At 39.4% G+C, this 19,030-nt stretch overlaps 2 protein-coding genes across 6 annotated transcripts in view; one reads left to right on the top strand and one right to left on the bottom strand.

Moving 5' to 3' along the window:
* The window catches only part of LOC139368599 (microphthalmia-associated transcription factor-like), a 41,174-nt gene extending 33,036 nt beyond the window's left edge, over nt 1–8,138 (bottom strand). For all 4 annotated transcript variants that reach the window (XM_071107657.1, XM_071107658.1, XM_071107659.1 and 1 more), the window contains exon 1: nt 7,905–8,138. In XM_071107657.1, the coding sequence (XP_070963758.1) occupies nt 7,905–8,011 (107 nt within the window). In that variant the 5' untranslated portion in view covers nt 8,012–8,138. The remainder of the gene's footprint in view (nt 1–7,904) is intronic.
* A 4,911-nt stretch (nt 8,139–13,049) lies between these two features.
* The window catches only part of LOC139368598 (FERM domain-containing protein 4B-like), a 26,416-nt gene continuing 20,435 nt past the window's right edge, over nt 13,050–19,030 (top strand). The window contains exon 1 of one of the 2 annotated variants that reach the window (XM_071107656.1): nt 13,050–13,254. The gene's annotated coding sequence lies outside the window, so the exon portion shown is untranslated. The remainder of the gene's footprint in view (nt 13,255–19,030) is intronic. The other variant, XM_071107655.1, reaches the window with a different exon arrangement.

Genomic DNA, 19,030 nt, shown 5'->3' with positions numbered 1-19,030 from the left:
CTGTAATCAGTAACATCACTTTTGGATTACCCAAACTCAGTAATGTGATGACTTTCAGTTACGTTTAGATTACTTTCCCCTTAAGAGGCATTAGAAGAAGACAAAAATGAATATTACCAATTTAATGACATCTACTGCAAGATCAATCAATGATAGAGTTTACGTCGTAGGCCAGAAATGGAATATATCAGGCAGGGTCAGAGGAAGACAAAAGTTGTCAGACTCCAGCCACCCAAGCCATAGACTGTTCTCTCTGCTACCGCACGGCAAGCGGTACCAGTGCACCAAGTCTAACCAACAGGACCCTGAACCAACAGGACCCTGAACAGACGCCTCACAAGTCCTCAACTGGCAGATTCATCAATTAGTACCCCCCAAAACACCAGTCTCAACGTCAATAGTGAAGAGGCGACTCCAGGATGCTGGCCTTCTAGGCAGAGTTGCAAAGAAAAAGCCATACCTCAGACTGGTCAATAAAAAGAAAAGATTAAGATGGGCAAAAGAGTCACCTCTTCAATGTTGACGTTGAGACTGGTGTTTTGCAGGTACTATTTAATGAAGCTGCCAGTTGAGGACTTGTAAGGTGTCTGTTTCTCAAACTAGACACTCTAATGTACTTGTCCTCTTGCTCAGTTGTGCACCGGGGCCTCCCACTCCTCTTTCTAGTCTGGTTAGAGACAGTTTGCACTGTTCTGTGAAGGGAGTAGTACACAGCGTTGCACCAGATATTCAGTTTCTTGGCATTTCTCGCATGGAATAGCCTTCATTTCTCAGAACAAGAATAGACTGACGAGTTTTTGGCCATTTTGAGCCTGTAATCGAACCCACAAATACTGATGCTCCAGATACTCAACTAGTCTAAAGAAGGTCAGTTTAATTGCTTCTTTAATCAGAACAAAAGTTTTCAGCTGTGCTAACATAATTGCAAATAAGTTTTCTAATGATTAATTTGCATTTTAAAATGATAAACTTGGATTAGCTAACACAACGTGCGATTGAAACACAGGAGTGATGGTTGCTGATAATGGGCCTCTACGTCTATGTAGATATTCCATAAAAAATCTGCCGTTTCCAGCTACAATAGTCATTAACAACATTAACAATGTTCACACTGCCCTTCTGATCAATTTGATGTTATTTTAATGGAGAGAAAAGTTTGCTTTTATTTCAAAAACAAGGACATTTCTAAGTGACCCCAAACTTTTGAACGGTAGTGTATTTATATTTCTAAATACATGGCTCAGGCCTACTCTGTTGTTTATGTTTTTGTCATGGAGGACTGGCTGAGCTCATTGCTTCAAAACATGGTTTAAAAAAAATCTGGTCTCATGGAATGGCATCGCTTTGAGCACTACCTGCTGAAAAGTGCTATTTGCCTGTTAGTGACACCATAGAATTGGCAGTTAAGATACTTAATTAATTGAATAGGATCTCTATGGGTGACACTTTTATATCTCAATCATTTGCAGCTGTTGAAGTCTAAAGTGTGCAAGTTTGTGTCCATTAAGCATTAGGACTTTTTATTTATTTATTTTTTATTTTATAAATCAGAACGAATTACAATTAAGTAGGTCTTCTTAAATTAAACTTGTTTTTGACTGTACAGTGCCTTCAGAAAGTATTCAGAACCCTTGACTTTTTCCACATTTTGTTACGTTACAGTCTTATTCTAAAATGGATTAAATAAATAGAAAATCCTCAGCAATCTACTCCCAATACCCCATAATGACAAAGCAAAAACAGTTTTTGCAAATGTATACAAAATAAAAAACAGAAATACCTTATTTACATAAGTATTCAGACCCTTTGCTATGAGACTCGAAATTGCCTATATAAGGTCCCACAGTTGAGAGTGCATGTCAGAGCAAAAACAAAGCCATGAGGTTGAAGGAATTGTCCGTAGAGCTCTGAGACAGGATTGTGTTGAGGCACAGATCTGGGGAAGGGTACTGAAAAATGTCTGCAGCATTGAAAGTCCCAAAGAACACAGTGACCTCCATCATTCTTAAGTGGAAGAAGTTTGGAACCACCAAGAAACTTCCTAGAGCTTCCCGCCCGGCCAAACTGAGCAATCGGGGGAGAAGGGCCTTGGTCAGGGAGGTGACCAAGAACCCGATGATCACTCTAACAGAGCTTGAGAATTCCACTGTGGAGACGGGAGAACCTTCCAGAAGGACAACCATCTCTGCAGCATTTCACCAATCAGGCCTTTATGGTAAAGTGGCCAGACGGAAGCTGCTCCTCAGTAAAAGTCACATGACAGCCCGCTTTGAGTTTGCCAAAAAGGCACCTAAAGTCTCTCAGATCATGATTAACAAGATTCTCTGCTGATGAAACCAAGATTGAACTCTTTGGCCTGAATGCCAAGAGCCATGCCTGGAGAAAACCTGGCACCATCCCTACGGTGAAGCACGGTGGTGGCAGCATCATGGATCGCTGCCAAAGGTGCTTCAACAAAGTATTGAGTAAAGGGTCTGAATACTTATGTAAATGTGATATTTCATTTTTTTTTATATACATGTACGTGAAGTACATTACCATGGAAGAGTTTACAAGGGAGGTGCTCCCTCAAACTTGTATTATCTAGGCTGTGATCCACACTATGCAGCTGTTGCAGGACCACATTTTTCTCTGGCTGTGCACAGGTTGCAAAAACAATGATTGACAGGCAGCTTAGCCTACACTTCCTCAATTCAACCATTATTGGGTTAAAATACACCTACACATTGGTGAACAGCCATTCACAAACAATCACAATCCGTAAGGAGTGAATAATTGAGAGAGCAGCAGCGTGATTCACATAATTGCTATGCAGATATCAATAATGGACCTAAATTACATCAGTATCGCTAGTAGGCTACACCACAGCTGTCGTCCTTACCTCTAAGCGTTTATTCAGGTTGGTTGTATAACCTTTGACGCTGACAGCAGTCGCACCATTGGAAGACATACCGTAGCGTTGACTGCAGTTTACAAAAACAAAGCTGGTAACAGATTACAGTTTTTTTGTAAACAGTTACATGTAATCCGTTACTCCCCAAGCCTGCCCACTGTTCAGAACACTGACGTAGCTCTATCCTTGAGCTGTTCTTGTCTTTTAATGTTCTGTATTATGTAATGCTTCATGTTTTGTCTGGACTCCAGGAAGAGTAGCTGCTGCTTTCGAAACAGCTAATGGGGGATCCTAATAAAATACCAAATACTGCCGCCTGCTGCCTCTAGCCAGTACATATTTCTCTGTTTGTGGAATCCATACCACTACTATACAAATCTCTGACATTATAAATGACAAGGTCTGCAGTTCCAATGTACAGACTGGCTAAAGGGTACTGTACACAAAAACACTGACTACAGTAAGGAGATATTCAACACGGATAAAACTGACCTTGACATAACTGTGAAGAACACTCACAGCAAAGGGAAGTCTATGCACATGTAGACAGTGCTTTGGTTAAGTAAGACAAGTCCAAAGAGTACTACAGTTACAGATAAATAAAGTTGATGTACAAATTGTCAGGAAAACAAAACAGCGAGTTGACAAATGTTACTACTGATAATGGGGTCCTTTGTTGTCGTAGTTATGGGACAGGAAGGGCAGGTTGGGATCATTTGGACTTGCCGGGTCCTATGTCTGTAATTAGGTTTCATGCCTTTCATGAGTCTTGTCACTTGTTTACAGTAGTATGGCCTACTTTCCTACTCTAGTCCTGCTCGCCTTCCCCTCTCTGGGTGCTATGACTAGGACGGCACTCTCAAGGACAACAGAAAACAACAACTACATTCAGATGATCATTGTATTACTTTAATGTTACTGCTGCTGTGTACAGAATGGTAGGTGGCTATAAATAAGCAATAAGGCCCGAGGAGATGTGGTATATGGCCAATATACCACAGCTAAGTGCTGTTCTTTTGTGCGACACAACACGGAGTGCCTGGATACAGACGTTAGCCGTGGTATATTGGCCATATACCACACATCCCCAAGGTGCCTTATTACTATTATAAACTGGTTACCAATGTAATTAGAGCAGTAAAACTACATTTGTTGTCATAGCCGTGGTATACGGTCTGATATACCATGGCTTTCAGCCAATCAGAATTCAGGGCTCAAACCACTCAGTTTATAATGTGCGATAAGTCACGCCTTATTACAGACACTCTTCAAATGATCCTGACAGCATCAAAGTGTTCTCTATTCTAAAATATGTTAGCTACCATACTGTACAGTATGTCTTCACTTGGAAATGGGTGAATGGTGAAAAATGACTCGCAGTTCCTGTACACAGACAGCTGCCTGAAAATATGACTCCATCCTTACCCCCCCCCCCCCCCCCACTCTTGAGGAAAAATAACTGACCACATCCGCCTGAGCCTGATGGTCACAAATATAGATGATGCAGACTGGAACATTGTGGTTTTACTCCTTTGATTATCTATTGTCATGAAAGGATACAGAAGGGCATGGGTTTATCCCTGTGTCCTGGAAGAGGAGTCCGACTGATAAAGAAAATTATTTGTCAGTCTTACATCTGTTTATTCTGACTGTCAGATTCAACTGGAATGATAGAGAAATTAAATGAACATGGTCGTTTTCCAGTGAATTTGTTTAGAGCCAAAGTGGGAGAAAGGATGCAGTCAGAGTGATTACATAACCATTGAGATGGGTAGTATCTCACTCCACTCCAGCACCGGTCTGTCACTCAGACGCAATCGGATCCCCATCCTGGATCAGGAGAGGAACACCTTGGTCCTAGCCTGCCCTCTTTGGCACGATATGGAACAGAACAGAGCGCTCCCTGAGACCTTGACTGTCCCTTAATCACCATGTGTCAGAGGCTGCATTGACGCCCGCACTGAATGCCGATGCTCATGTAAAAACATAGAACCTAAAAGCAATGCAATGCAGTTTATGTGAGCATCTGGCATCTCTGGTTGGGACTCCACAGAACAGAAATCTTCCTGAGACTCTAAGCCACAATCCCCTTCTTATAGAGGCCACATTGAAACCAGCAATGGATACTGGATGCTCATGAAAAAACATACATCATAATGGAATACAGTATGTACTTTCTGTACATTTCTCTGCTTTTGCCATTTGATGCCCTTGAGGGAACTTTTACACTATATGCATTTTCTGTTTATGTAATGAGGCTTGGAGGGAGCCTTTGAGTTTGAGTGCATGACCATTGGAGGACAACTCTTAGGGACATCTCTGCTCCTTGAAAGCGTCATATAGTCATGTAGGTAGTGTTTGAGTGCATGAATGGTGCATCCTTAACCGCTCAATTACTGTAGTCATCATATCACACAAACGGGAAGATCCAGAATGGAAAAACATTGACAATGTGACTTTGACAGATGCTTTGACAGAGGTTTAATGCTGAATTGACACCTCATCTCTAATCCACATCTGCGACGGATGAAAGATAGTGTGACAGGTACAGGTGGTGACGTTTGGACACCAGTGACGTTACATACTATTCCATTCATAATGTCATGACATGAAATATCTCTCCAAAATGTATCTCAATTTTATTTTCATATGCCCATTTCATTATTTAGTGCTGGAGCCCAACAAATGGTGTAGTCCTGACTTTGGGCCTAACAGAAGCTATGCTGCAAATTAAAACTGAGACATTAACAAATCCTTTCAAGAAATTTGCAGAATAATGACAGTCTAATTATAATCTCTAACATGTGCAGCTGGCTCCATGGGTTGCCCTGCTAAATATCTCAGCTACAAACAACACCAGGCCCACTTTGCATTGAAGGTGTCATATACATTGCTAAATTTACATCGCTAATTTACACTGCATAGAAGACAAGTTTCACAGTCTGTCTCAAGTCTATATCAAGCACACACAGTCTGGCTTTGAGTCTGCAGGGGTTCGTTCGGCTGCTTGTGCCAAAAGCTTTCTGAGACAGCAAGAAAACAAACTAAATGTCAATAAAAGCAAGATAATTCATGATGTTATCACCGTATGATTTCAAATTTAGAAACACTGAACTTTAGGCCTATCATGCCGGTAAATCTATGCCTAAGCTTTGTCCTTGCTTTACTGTAGTTGTTAGGGTATACTGCATCAGTCAAACGAATGAACCACAGTGGGCTGTGAGTGTCATAACCACAAGTGTATGTGAGGATAAGCATGGTCAAAATTACTATACACAATGTTTGGCTTTCTGTCATTGTTGCAAAGCCATGCACTGCTTTTAGTAGGGCATTCTCACAGGAAAATAAGAAAATGAAATTAATTCATGCATGTCAGGTAATTTTGGAGACACACAAAAGTCACAAAAACTGACATTAAATCACAACTCAAAGCTAGACCTGTTTAGTTATACTAAGAATGCAACTGCTGCGATGAGGGCACAAAAATACCATTCAGCTTATAACAATGTAATGAAATTTACTAATGAAGAAACAAGTTTAAAATTATGAATTAGGTTAGTCTCTCTCTCTCTCCAAAGAAGTTTTGGAAAAAGAAAAAACTCCACAACAATGAAACTGGAAAAATATCCAACAAATTGCTGACAAAATGCCAAGATCCAGAATGCAAAAAATAGATTGGGTCCACCACAAGAATGCTATAAGAACTCTAGACACAGAAGAGCACTGTCATGTTCAGACAGTGTTTCAGACATACACCACCCTTCTATCTGGGGAACCTCTGTTTAGCAGAAAGGTCACATGTCTCCACCACTTAGGACAATAAGGAAATGATACAGAATTACCAGACGCAAAGAGACAATATTGCTTTAAACAACTTCCTGGCAATAGGCATGCATTGACAGGCGTTTTAGACCACTGCTGAATGTAAGGCATTCCCATACACTATGCCATTACACAGAAGGCAAGATTATGGTATAAAGACTTACGTTAAATGTAGAAGTCTTGAGAATAGAAAAGTTCCAGTTATTTGTTCCGTCTGATCTTACAAAGAGAGACATAACCAAAGTGACAACAATTCAGCTGAGGCCTGGACCCCAGGCAGCAGAGGGGTATAAGGTCATGTCCAGAGAACAGACCTGACTCAGCTCCCTGTTCTTTGTTCGGCGCTGGGGACAGAGGACACAATATGGATACAAATAGCGCTCTAATAAGTTATTTGTCAACTGCTTAGGAAAGTATCTATCCATTTTCCCTTATGTAGTTACATAAGCTTTATTGGGAAGTAACATGGCTACAATATTTTAGGATCTTTTAGAATCTATAAGAAGTTTTCTTACTAGGTCTCTATTGATATTTATCATGTTCATAATTCTCTCCTAATAGGCCTACAGCTGATGCCCAAACTGATGAGTGATGCACCAGTGAAATGTGACACATATTTTAACATGTGTGAAATACTGTACAACACCATTTAAGATGCCATTCCACCTTGACATTGTAACTACATTTACAATGCATTAAATATATTTCTTCCAAAAGAAAATGCATTTAGACTATACATATAGTAGCCTAATATTTATGTTGTAAATAACGATGGAAGTGGTATCACCAAGCTCAACACCAGTATGAAGAAGACATCATAGTCTAATCCCTAGTCGGACTCTCAAAATCCATGAACAAACTGTATAGGAGGCTATTCTTCACAGGCTAATATTTGAAGTTGCATGTTGACAAGACAACACCCAAGTGTTGCATAACTAACTGTGCAATAAAAGAGCCATAAGGAATGGGAGGCAAACAAATCCCTCCTAGAATGTACTCAACAGGATAGGACCGACTGCATATAGGATTACATCCTTGAAAGCGCGTCAATTGGAAATAACGTAATTATTATAACAACTCCCAAAACATATTTCAATTACTGACTATTTAAAACTTTTGAAAACAACGCTGGGAAAACAAATTCCTCTTTACCGGAGGAAATAACTGTGCACACAGTCAAAGCACTGACCTGTTTTTTTTCAAGGGCTGACTCTTCAATTCGTAATACGTTTTTGGTTCCTCTTGAAACTCTTCTCCAACCTCGAAGTCAGGAACTATTCCGGATTCTGCTTGCATACTTGCCACTGTCAACTCTTGACATTAACAAATTATAAAGAAACGAACGATGGTATGGCCACCTCTCTAAAACAATCGCAGTACAAGCCACTGAAATCGCAAACCCGTCTTGCTCCGAGAGCCAGCGAGCAAACAGCGCAAAAAAACATGTAGTTCTGTAGAGTACGGAATAGTGGCCGTAGAAATAGGAGTGTATGGGATAGAGAACTACAAGCACCATGATACCGTACCCCGCAAGTTTGTGTTTTGATCTGTCAATGTCAGCAGCTTTTTCATTGGTCCAACATCTGATGGGCTTTTACCACATTTTACCCTCAATTCTGCTGAATAGGTCAAATGCCGGAGCAGGCCATATAGCTTTCTATATGCATTGTTTACATTTACAAATATCAATATCTGTTCATATAATAATATCCTAAACAGCATTTCCATAATTGTCACACAAAGCCTACTTTTCTCACTACAATAGGCAGCTAGGCTAGTGTTACAACACAATATAAAGCCTATTGTGCAGCATTGTATACCCACACTGTAATTACACAACTGCCATGTACAAATCACATTGAAAACCATCAGATGAGTGGACTATTCCTAAATATAAGATACTACACAGCCATGTTAATAGCACGTATCCAATGTTGATCATGTTTTAATTTAATTCAATGTTTTATCTCCTGTTTTTTGATGGTCGTAGCAGAATAACATTGAGAAAATCTGTTCTATCTACAAATGTAGGTAGGATATTTATTCGGTAGATATTTGTTATTATCCTCTGAGCTGTCACCCTACCGCACACCAGCAATAGCTGTGAACATGATCTTTAATTTGCAACCAGTTCGGATTTACGATAGCCTAGTGTTACATTACATTACATACCGTACCGTGAAAGTAATAGCCATGATCACCACAGGGGTCTCTCCTATTTGTGACTTGCAATCTGCCCCTGTCCCTTTTAAAGTAATTTCTTCTCCACTGGGCGGCAGTGTAAAGCAAGGAAAATCAACATCCTCATTGAGCCTGCAGGCGACACCATTCGTGACAGCGCATGCAAGAATTGCAAGTTCAATATTTGCATTTGTGTCATCCTGCTCACCTGGCGAAAAGACCTACATTTCACCATGCAAATAAAGATAAAAACAAATGTTTCTAGGAAAGGAAGCAAGGCACACCTGTCAACATTGAACCTTCTCTAATAAGCCTCTGCGTATGTATCATTATAATAAATATATTCTACACTGTTATTTTCTATTCCTTTCTATTCTATTTCTATAAAATAATGTAATCTCTAATGAATTACGTTCTGCTCACTGTCTCGTGCACATGCTCAGGTCTTTGTGGGAATGCTGTCCTCCTTGACCTACCTTTGCACTACCTTATAGGTGCTTTCTATGACAATTTCCTATGCAGCCTGGATACTGTCACAGTATCTGTGGCAGACTACTACACTATATAAACACATTCAGTTCAAGGATGTGTCATGCTCCAACAATTTCAGTGTAACCACCCTAAATTGATACAAGCTCTATTGATGCATTGGTCTAAGTCAGTAAAGTACTTTGTTGATTTTTCCTCAAGTTTCCTGTAGTCTTGCCTATATTCTTATTGGATAAACCATTTCACTAAGGTACTGGGTAATTACACAAAATTGGTCCCTTTTGCATCCTTTTGACATTGTAACTAGAAATTGTGCACCAATATTGAATTTTAAAATCCTGTTATATTAAATGAAGTACCGTTTAATATAGATCACACAGACAATTAAGTAAATCAGATTTCTTACATAAATAAAGACTTGCCTAAGTGCCAAAATGCTGCATTTTGACATGTATCGTTTTCACCATCATTTTAAAGCCCAAGTTATTTTGTTGCTTTGACTAAGTCATTTCTGAAGATTAATATTTATTTTATGTGATTAGTGATTAATTTGAAGGTCATAAAAACCTGTAATAAAAACCAATCCTGTTATGTGAGCTGAACTCTCATTTAATATGTTGAAATAAATCATTTTCAAATAATGTTTTCAAAAGAAATGTTTTAACAATGAAACATTTTTGTGAAGCTTGCATTCCATTTTAATCCACCCTGTTGCACACAACAAGTTTCCATTCCACCTGAGATACGAGGATTCATGGCTGATTTAAGATGAAATCATCAACACTGTTATAGTCAACCTTGTTATGGTCAACTCTGTGTCTTTGTTTGGCACTTAATAGGCACTTACTATAGTATTTGTTTTTATTTCACCTCTTGAGATGGGAAAACATAGCTTTTTTATTAAGCGGAACATGTGCTTTTCATGACAGAATGTTAAAATAAGGTGAACTTGTTCAGCAAGTTGCACCACCAAAAGGGACTCATTTCGTGGAACAACCCTACTAATACAGTTAAAAGTCCATTGCATAAGTTTTTACCTTACTGTGATTGTTTTCAATTAAAACTGTCAAATAAATACAGTACCAGTCAAAAGTTTGGACACATCTACTCATTCAAGGGTTTTTATTTTTACTATTTTATACATTGTAGAATAATAGTGAAGATATCAAAACTATGAAATAGCACATGTGGAATCATGTAGAAACCACAAAGTGTTAAACAAATCAACATATATTTGGGGTTGAGGTCGGGTGATTGTGGAGGCCAGGTCAACTGATGGAGCACTCCATCACTCTCCTTCTTGGTCAAATAGCCCTTACACAGTCTAGAGGTGTGTTGGGTCATTGTCCTGTTGAAAAACAAATGATAGTCCCACTAAGCGTAAACCAGAGGGGATGGCGTATTGCTGCAGAATGCTGTGATAGCCATGCTGGTTAAGTGTGCCTTGAATTCTAGATAAATCACTGACAGTGTCACCAGCAAAGCAACCCCACACCATCACACCACCTCTTCCATGCTTCACAATGTGAACCACACATGCAGAGATTATCCGTTCACCTTCTCTGCGTCTCACAAAGACACAGTGGTTGGAACCAAAAATCTCAGGTTTGGACTCATCACACCAAATGACAGATTTCCACTCGTCTAATGTCCATTGCTTGTGTTTGCACAAGCAAGTCTCCTCTTATTATTGGTGTACTTTAGTAGTGGTTTCTGTGCAGCAACTTGCCAATGAAGGCCTGATTGACACAGTCTCCTCTGAACAGTCGATGTTGAGATGTGTCTGTTACTTGAACTCTGTGAAGCATTTATTTGGGCTGCAATTTCTGAGATTGGTAACTAATGACCTTATCCTCTGCAGCAGAAGTAACTCTGGGTCTTCCTTTTCTGTGGCAGTCCTCATGAGACCCAGTTTCATCATAGCACTTGAAGGTTTTTGTGACTGCACTTGAAGAAATTTTCAAAGTTCTTGAAATGTTCCGTATTGACTGACCTTCATGCCTTAAAGTAATGATGGACTGTCATTTATCTTTGCTTATTTGAGCTGTTCTTGCCATAATATGGACTTGGTCTTTTACCAAATAAGGCTAACTTCTGTATAACACCCCTACCTTGTCACAACACAACTGAATGGCTCAAACATATTAAGAAGGAAAGAAATCCAGCACATTAACTTTTAACAAGGCACACCTGTTAATTGAAATGCATTCCAGGTGACTACATCATGAAGCTGGTTGAGAGAATGCCAAGAGTGTGCAAAGCTGTCATCAAGGCAAAAGGTGGCTACTTTGAAGAATCTCAAATATAAAATATATATTGATTTGTTTAACACTTTTTTGGTTACTACATGATTCCATATGTGTTATTTTATAATTGTGATGTCTTATTCTACAATATAGAAAATAGTAAAAAAAATAAAGAAAAACCCTTGAATGAGTAGGTGTGTCCAAACTTTTGACTGGTACTGTATATAAAACACAGGAAACTGCACAGGGCCGTTCACAGGGTGTTTATAGGGCTATCCCCCCAAAAAACATAAACTAAACTGCAATCTGTTTGTATAGTTTATGCAGCATAAATATCTAAACAACTCAGATGGTTGGATCTTGGCAGTGAGAAGGAGATATACAGAGCACAGATGGTTTTGGGGAATGCTAATGAGATGCTTATTCATGTCTGATGACAGAGACCCTAGAGGGGGGGATGGGGGGATGGGATGAGGGTTGGAGGGGCACTAGGGGATGGGTGTCCCCAGGGTAAATCGTTTACAGTAGGCTGGGAGAGAATGGTAACAAACCAGCTTCTTGGTTCATCAATCAGCAGCTTGTAAAATTATCAAGGCTAGTTACAATTAACTTGCAGAATATGTTCAGCACAACATTTTCAAATAAGACAACTGTTTGTAAATATTATTTAGGAGAAAATGTAAATTGTGCTATCGTTCATAAACAGCGAAGTTACAGGCCATTGTTTCTTTCGCTGTGTCCTTATGAATCATGAATCCTTCCCTGTAGCTTGGTTATATACCATACAGTAGCTGCATGTGTTTTGCCTGTGTTAAGGCAACAATACATTTTTCAGGAGCAGGAGCAGTCCTGATCATATGAAATATACACCAATAATCTTCTCCATTGACCTTATTGTAAACGTCAGTCATAGGATTCAATCCAGTTAAGCTCTCAAATGTTCAGTTGCATTTGTTCAAAATAGACAGTGAGATTAATAGATTATATCTGTTTTTTCTTGACAGCATCTTATATCAATACCACTTCACAAACGACCTCAGGTACACACTTAAATGTGATATTTTCTGCAATATTGAGAAGCTTTTGTATGTCACTTTTGTTCAATCTTATTAATTTCTGACTGATTTCTGCAGGTGGGGTACATGTCACATGGAAATGCATTAATTTACACAATGTCCATTGCTTACAATTATTATAATTTTTAACACCCTGATAGGCCTGATAGGTTTCCATAATAATACCAGGGTAAAACACAAACTATGTATTATGAATAGGTCTGCATCATGTCTAAAACACGAACGTTTATCACCAGCAATGAGCAGATTGTGACCCATTGTGTGTACAGTTCAGTACAGTGGCAGTAGCTAAGAGGAGAGCGAGCGCTAGAAGCCCCTGTCACGTAAATGCCCGCGGGGCGAAGGCGTGGTGAGCGTGGATGAATGCAAGCGTGCACGAATACTGGAGAAGGCTACGAATAGTGGACAGCGATACAGCTCACCGACTCTCTCCTCTGCTGAAAACGAAAGAGGCATACATTGAATGGGGTTCCAATATGCCAGGGGAGACCTATTTTAGAATCAAGAAACCAACCAGCTGAAATACAAGGAAACGCCCAAACCGAAGGTAAGATTGTCAGGTTACGATGTGACAATAATCGATATGGGAGTATTCTTTGAACTGTGCGGGGGGAAAAGTACACGGGTTCATTCACGCATCTTTGGGAGTGATACATTAACCGGCTTGATCATATCGTTGTTTTAGGCTTGGTTGTGCCATTGTTGTTTTATTATCAATATCGGCATCAGTGTTTTTTTTTTCAACAAAATAATCGTACGGATTCCATCCATCCATGGGCTTTTTTTTGCTCTAATTGGGGACTCAGGGTTGTCATATAACAGAAAATAAACCACCATTAGCCATACATGTTCATTGTTCCTCCCTCATTTTGAAAAACGTGTAACTAATAGCATACAACGTTTTGATTTTAATGTAATCTTACTGTATCAAAATGGTAAATACCATTCTTTATGTGAATGGAAGAAAACAAAAACGAGTTTATAGATGATCAGATAAGAAACACAATACATTTGCGTTCTGCCTGACACACCTTGGTTGCTATATCCAGTCTAGTCTGCACTGAACAGCAATGTATATAGAGATAGGGAGGGATAGGGACCTGGGTTTGGTCAGTGAGGAAGGATACAGTACAAAAAGAAGGCATCCTTACAGTAATTGTGCTGGGTAGACCTAAAGTAAATAGGCAATGATTATCTAGATTTATTGATGTAGAAAGGTTGTCTTCAGGATTAGGCCTGTTGTATAAGTAGTAAATACAGTAAGCGTTTACAATTCATCTGTTAGCATCAGAAACTCAGGGGCCTCAGTTCAGTTGATTAATTCATAGAAACATCAATTTACTCTGCAAGTTTAAAGTCTCTCCGTTTTGCTGATCTGTTTTTGTCCATGCTGAGTACTTAGGCTACATGTAAATAAGATAGTGATGAAGAGTTGTGGATGATTTGCATAATTTATTTTACATTTAGCAGACGCTCTTCCAGACTTATAGGAGCAATTCGGGTTAAGTGCCTTGCTCAAGGGCACATCAACAGATTTTTCACCTAGTTAGCTCAGGGGTTTGAAGCAGCAACCTTTCGGTTACTGGCCTAACACTTTTAACTGCTAGGCTATCTGCTGGGCATTTTTTGCATTGTATGTTGTTAGTGGCTGCTCTAAAGCAGCTGGCTCACTCCATAATTTCCATGAAAAAAATGTCACCTGTGTACTAGCAGCCAAAGCAACAGCAGGACACAGTGGGAGGTCCTTGTTGTACAGGTGGCAGTGCCAGTAGCTAGTGGTTGAAGCAGTGCAAATGTAGGATCTTAATTTGATCACCCTGTTTGAGGAGAACTTTCCCGGAAATTTAAAGCTTGGAAGTTTAAAATGGCTTCTGAAGTTTGTCATTTCCACTTAGAAATTTCTGACCTTATTTTCCCTTAACGAAAAATGTATCAACCCCTACAAATATCTCAATTAATTATAATCCACATAATAATTTAAATGTCCTGTTGCTGCATGATTATTTCCTGCTGTAGCAAACTTGCTCAAATTAAGATCCTACATCTGTAGTTGTAAGAAATAATAATGTTTAATGGCAGTTGTTTTGGCCAGCTCTGGCCTAATGTTACCATTTGCATAGGTTATGTAGTTTACTCATGAAACACTTGTAAAAAAAAATTTACACTCATGTCTCAACTGCATTATTATTATTTTTTTTACACTTCTAGATTTAGCAGTGAACAGAACAAAGAAAGAACAGCAACACTACCACTGAATGTTCCACCGACTTTGTCACAATTCGTCACTATTTGTCATGTTCTCAGTGAGATTCAGAAAGAGACACTGGGTCCTGACATAGTTTCAGGCAGCTGGCATGCTAAACAGGAATGGCCTGTTTTTCAGATATGGAAGTGAACAAACTTCACTATCCTGAGATTTATCCCGTTGTGATGGCCCCTGCAGTTGTTGGTCAGGATATCCTGTTGAAAACAGTGTTGTGACTAATGTGATGTTGCACCACTGAAGATTGTTTAAAACCGATATAAAGTAATGACTGACCCATTGAAAATGAAAACGGGGTCGTTACAGACAAGTGTTGTTTAAGTGGGTAACTAAATATATAGTCATTTGAAATAGTAAATCATAGCTTTCAAATCAAATCAATCAAATGTTATTTGTCACGTGCTTCGTAAACAACAGGTGTAGACTAACGGTGAAATGCTTTCTTACGGGCCCTTCCCAACAATGCAGAGAGAAATATATAGAAACAAAGATTAACATGAGGAATAAATACACAATGAGTAACTTGGCTATATACTCAGAGTACCAGTACTGAGTCGATGTGCAGGGCTACGAGGTAATTGAGGTAGATATGTACAAATAGGTAGTGGTAAAGTGGGTAGGCAACAGGATAGATAATAAACAGCAGCAGTGTATGTGAAGAGTCAAAAGAGTTCGTGCAAAGACAGTCAATGCAGATAGTCCAGGTAACTATTTGGTTAACTAAATCAAATCAGTTTGATAAAACAAATGAAGTTTATTTGTCACGTACGACGAATACAACAGGTTAGTGTTGTACAGTGAAATGCTTACTTACAGGCCCTAACCAACAGTGTGATTCTTAAGTAAAAAGTAGGTATTAGCTGAACAATAGATAAGTAAAGACATAAAAACAACAGTAAAAAGACAGTGAAAAATAAGAGTAGTGAGGCTATATACAGGCACCGGTTAGTCGGGCTAATTGAGGTAGTATGTACAGTTGAAGTCTGAAGTTTACATACACTTAGGTTGGAGTCATTAAGACTCGTTTTTCAACCACTCCACAAATTTCTTGTTAACAAACTATAGTTTTGGCAAGTCGGTTAGGACATCTACTTTGAGCATGACACAAGTAATCTTTCCAACAATTGTTTACAGACAGATTATTTCACTTATTATTATTATTATTATTTACTGTATCACAAATCCAGTGGGTCAGACGTTTATATACACTAAGTTGACTGTGCCTTTAAACAGCTTGGAAAATTCCAGAAAATTATGTCATGGCATTAGAAGCTTCTGATAGGCAAATTGACATCGTTTGAGTCAATTGGAGGTGTACCTGTGGATGTATTTTAAGGCCTACCTTCAAACTCAGTGCCTCTTTGCTTGACATCATGGGAAAATCAAAAGAAATCAGCCAAGACCTCAGAAACAAAAATCTCAGACGTGAGTGCTATGGGTCTGTAGTCATTTAGGCAGGTTGCCTTAGTGTTCTTGGGCACAGGGACTATGGTGGTCTGCTTGAAACATGTTGGTAATCCGTCTGGCCCCGCGGCCTTGTGAATGTTGACCCGTTTTAAGGTCTTACTCACGTCGGCTACAGAGAGCGAGATCACACAGTCATCCGGAACAGCTTACGCTCTCATGCATGCCTCAGTGTTGCTTGCCTCAAAGCGAGCATAGAAGTGATTTAGCTCGTCTGGTAGGCTCGTGTCACTGGGCAGCTCGCAGATGGGCTTCTCTTTGTAGTCTGTAATAGTTTGCAAGCCCTGCAACATACGACGAGCGTCAGAGCCAGTGTAGTATGATTCAATCTTAGCCCTGTATTGGCGCTTTGCCTGTTTGATGGTTCATCGCAGGGTATAGCAGGATTTCTTATAAGCTTCCGGGTTAGAGTCCCGCAACTTGAAAGCACTAGCTCTACCCTTTAGCTCAGTGCAAATGTTGCCTGTAATCAAATCAAATCAAATTGATTTATATAGCCTTCTTACATCAGCTGACATCTCAAAGTGCTGTACAGAAACCCAGCCTAAAACTCCAAACAGCAAGCAATGCAGGTGTAGAAGCACAGTGCAGGTGTAGAAGCACTGTAATCCATGGCTTCTGGTTGGGGTATGTACGTACAGCCACTGTGGGGACGACGTCCTCGATGCACTTATTTATAAAGCCAGTGACTGATGTGGTGTACTCCTCAATGCCATCGGAAGACTCCCGGCCTCTGGGTGAGCGGTTTCCTGTTTGCTTATGTCCTTATACAGCTGACTGAGTGCGGTCTTAGTGTAAGCATCCATCTGTGGTGGTAAATAAACAGCCATGAAAAGTTTGGATGAAAACTCTCTTGGCAAATAGTCTGATCTACAGTTTATTATAAGATACTCTACTTCAGGCGAGCAAAATCTAGAGACTTCCTTAGATTTCGTGCACCAGCTGCTATTTACAAATATGCACAGCCCCCCCCCCCCCCCCGTCTAACGTACAGTGGGGGGAACAAGTATTTGATACACGGCCGATTTTGCAGGTTTTCCTACTTACAAAGCATGTAGAGGTCTGTAATCCTTTATCATAGGTACACTTCAACTGTGAGAGACGGAATCTAAAACAAAAATCCAGAAAATCACAGTGTATGATTTTTATGTAATTAATTAGCATTATGATTCAACTTGTCAATTAAAACAATAATTACATATAAGGAATTTTAACAATATAATATGGCTAACCAGAATAGAAAACCCTATATGGTTCTTCAAAAATATCTACAAAGAACCTTTGAGATTAACAAAGGTTCTTTATAGAACCTTTTTCTATAAAGGTTCTATAAAGAACCATAAAAAAGGGTTCTATATAGCCCCCAAAAGGGTTGAACCATAGCATAAACCTTTTTTGGTGCTATATATAACTTGTGATTAATGGTTCTTTATGGAACCTTAGGAAATTGTTATTTATAGCACCATAAATGTTCCATTTAGAACCTTATGAGCATGTTTTTGTATAGAACGTTAAAAAAAGGTTCTATATAGCACCAAAAAGGGGTCCGCTTTGGTTACAAGCCAAATAATCCTTATTTGGCTCTATATAGATTTTTTTTTGTATGTACATCTCATTTCTAGTCTAGTGAATCTACCTCAGTACATGAGAGGCGGTTTGTGAGGCTGTTTGATACTGGTGATGAGCAACACTCAGTTGGCAGCTTTCCCTTCAGGAACCATGAAGTCTCCTGAGGATCTACATGAAACACACTGACTGGAGAGAGGATTATTTTTGGAAAGGCTGGTTATCCTGCATTTAGACATACCTTGGAAGACATACTCTAAATCATGTTGTGAAGTCCATAAGTAAGGCAGTATACACTTTCTATGAAACTGTGTGCATAAGACTTTAACCATTATGGCAATTTTAATCCTCAAACATCCATTTGTATTATACACCTGTTTAACTCCATAACTCTAAATGCTTCAAACTCATGTCTCTTGCTAATACCTGTATTAACAACTGATGACAGTAAATGCTAATTTACGTTAAAATGAATAATGCTATGTCAACATACTATTGTTTTAGACAGCTACTATCATTTCTTTTGATAATAGAATCTGTCAAATCTTTGTGATTCATAGTTATGTTACCCGCATCCCAGCTCCGCGTCCCAGCGTTCCTCCATCATTCCTAGCCCAATCTCTACCCCGTTCCTCAGTGACTGACTGCTCCTCTCCCTTTCCATGGCTCTGCAGAAAATCACTGCAGCTCCTGATAGTACAACTCTGCAGTCCCCTTCAGTAGGCAGGCAAACCCATCACTACAGCACCTGCTACTGACCCTATATGAGGAGGAAAAGCTTTTCATGCTAGTCGCATAGCAACAGTAATTGGCATTATTACTATTCTTACTACTACTACTAATACTACTACTACTACTACCACTGCTGCTGCATCAGCGTGGTATCAAGGCAATTCGTATTATTCTGTACGTAAGTATGTGTACTCCATTTATACGTTATGTTAGGTTGCATTATGAATGGAATAGTGGTCGTACAATATCATATGAATGAGAGGACATATAGTATCATACATCTCACCCGGTCGTAGAA

This window comes from Oncorhynchus clarkii, chromosome 16, assembly GCF_045791955.1.
Source record: "Oncorhynchus clarkii lewisi isolate Uvic-CL-2024 chromosome 16, UVic_Ocla_1.0, whole genome shotgun sequence".
In the NCBI taxonomy this organism is placed as follows: Eukaryota; Metazoa; Chordata; class Actinopteri; order Salmoniformes; family Salmonidae; genus Oncorhynchus; species Oncorhynchus clarkii.
The sequence above is the reverse complement of the archived record's forward strand: the minus strand, read 5'-3'. Positions and strand labels throughout refer to the sequence as shown.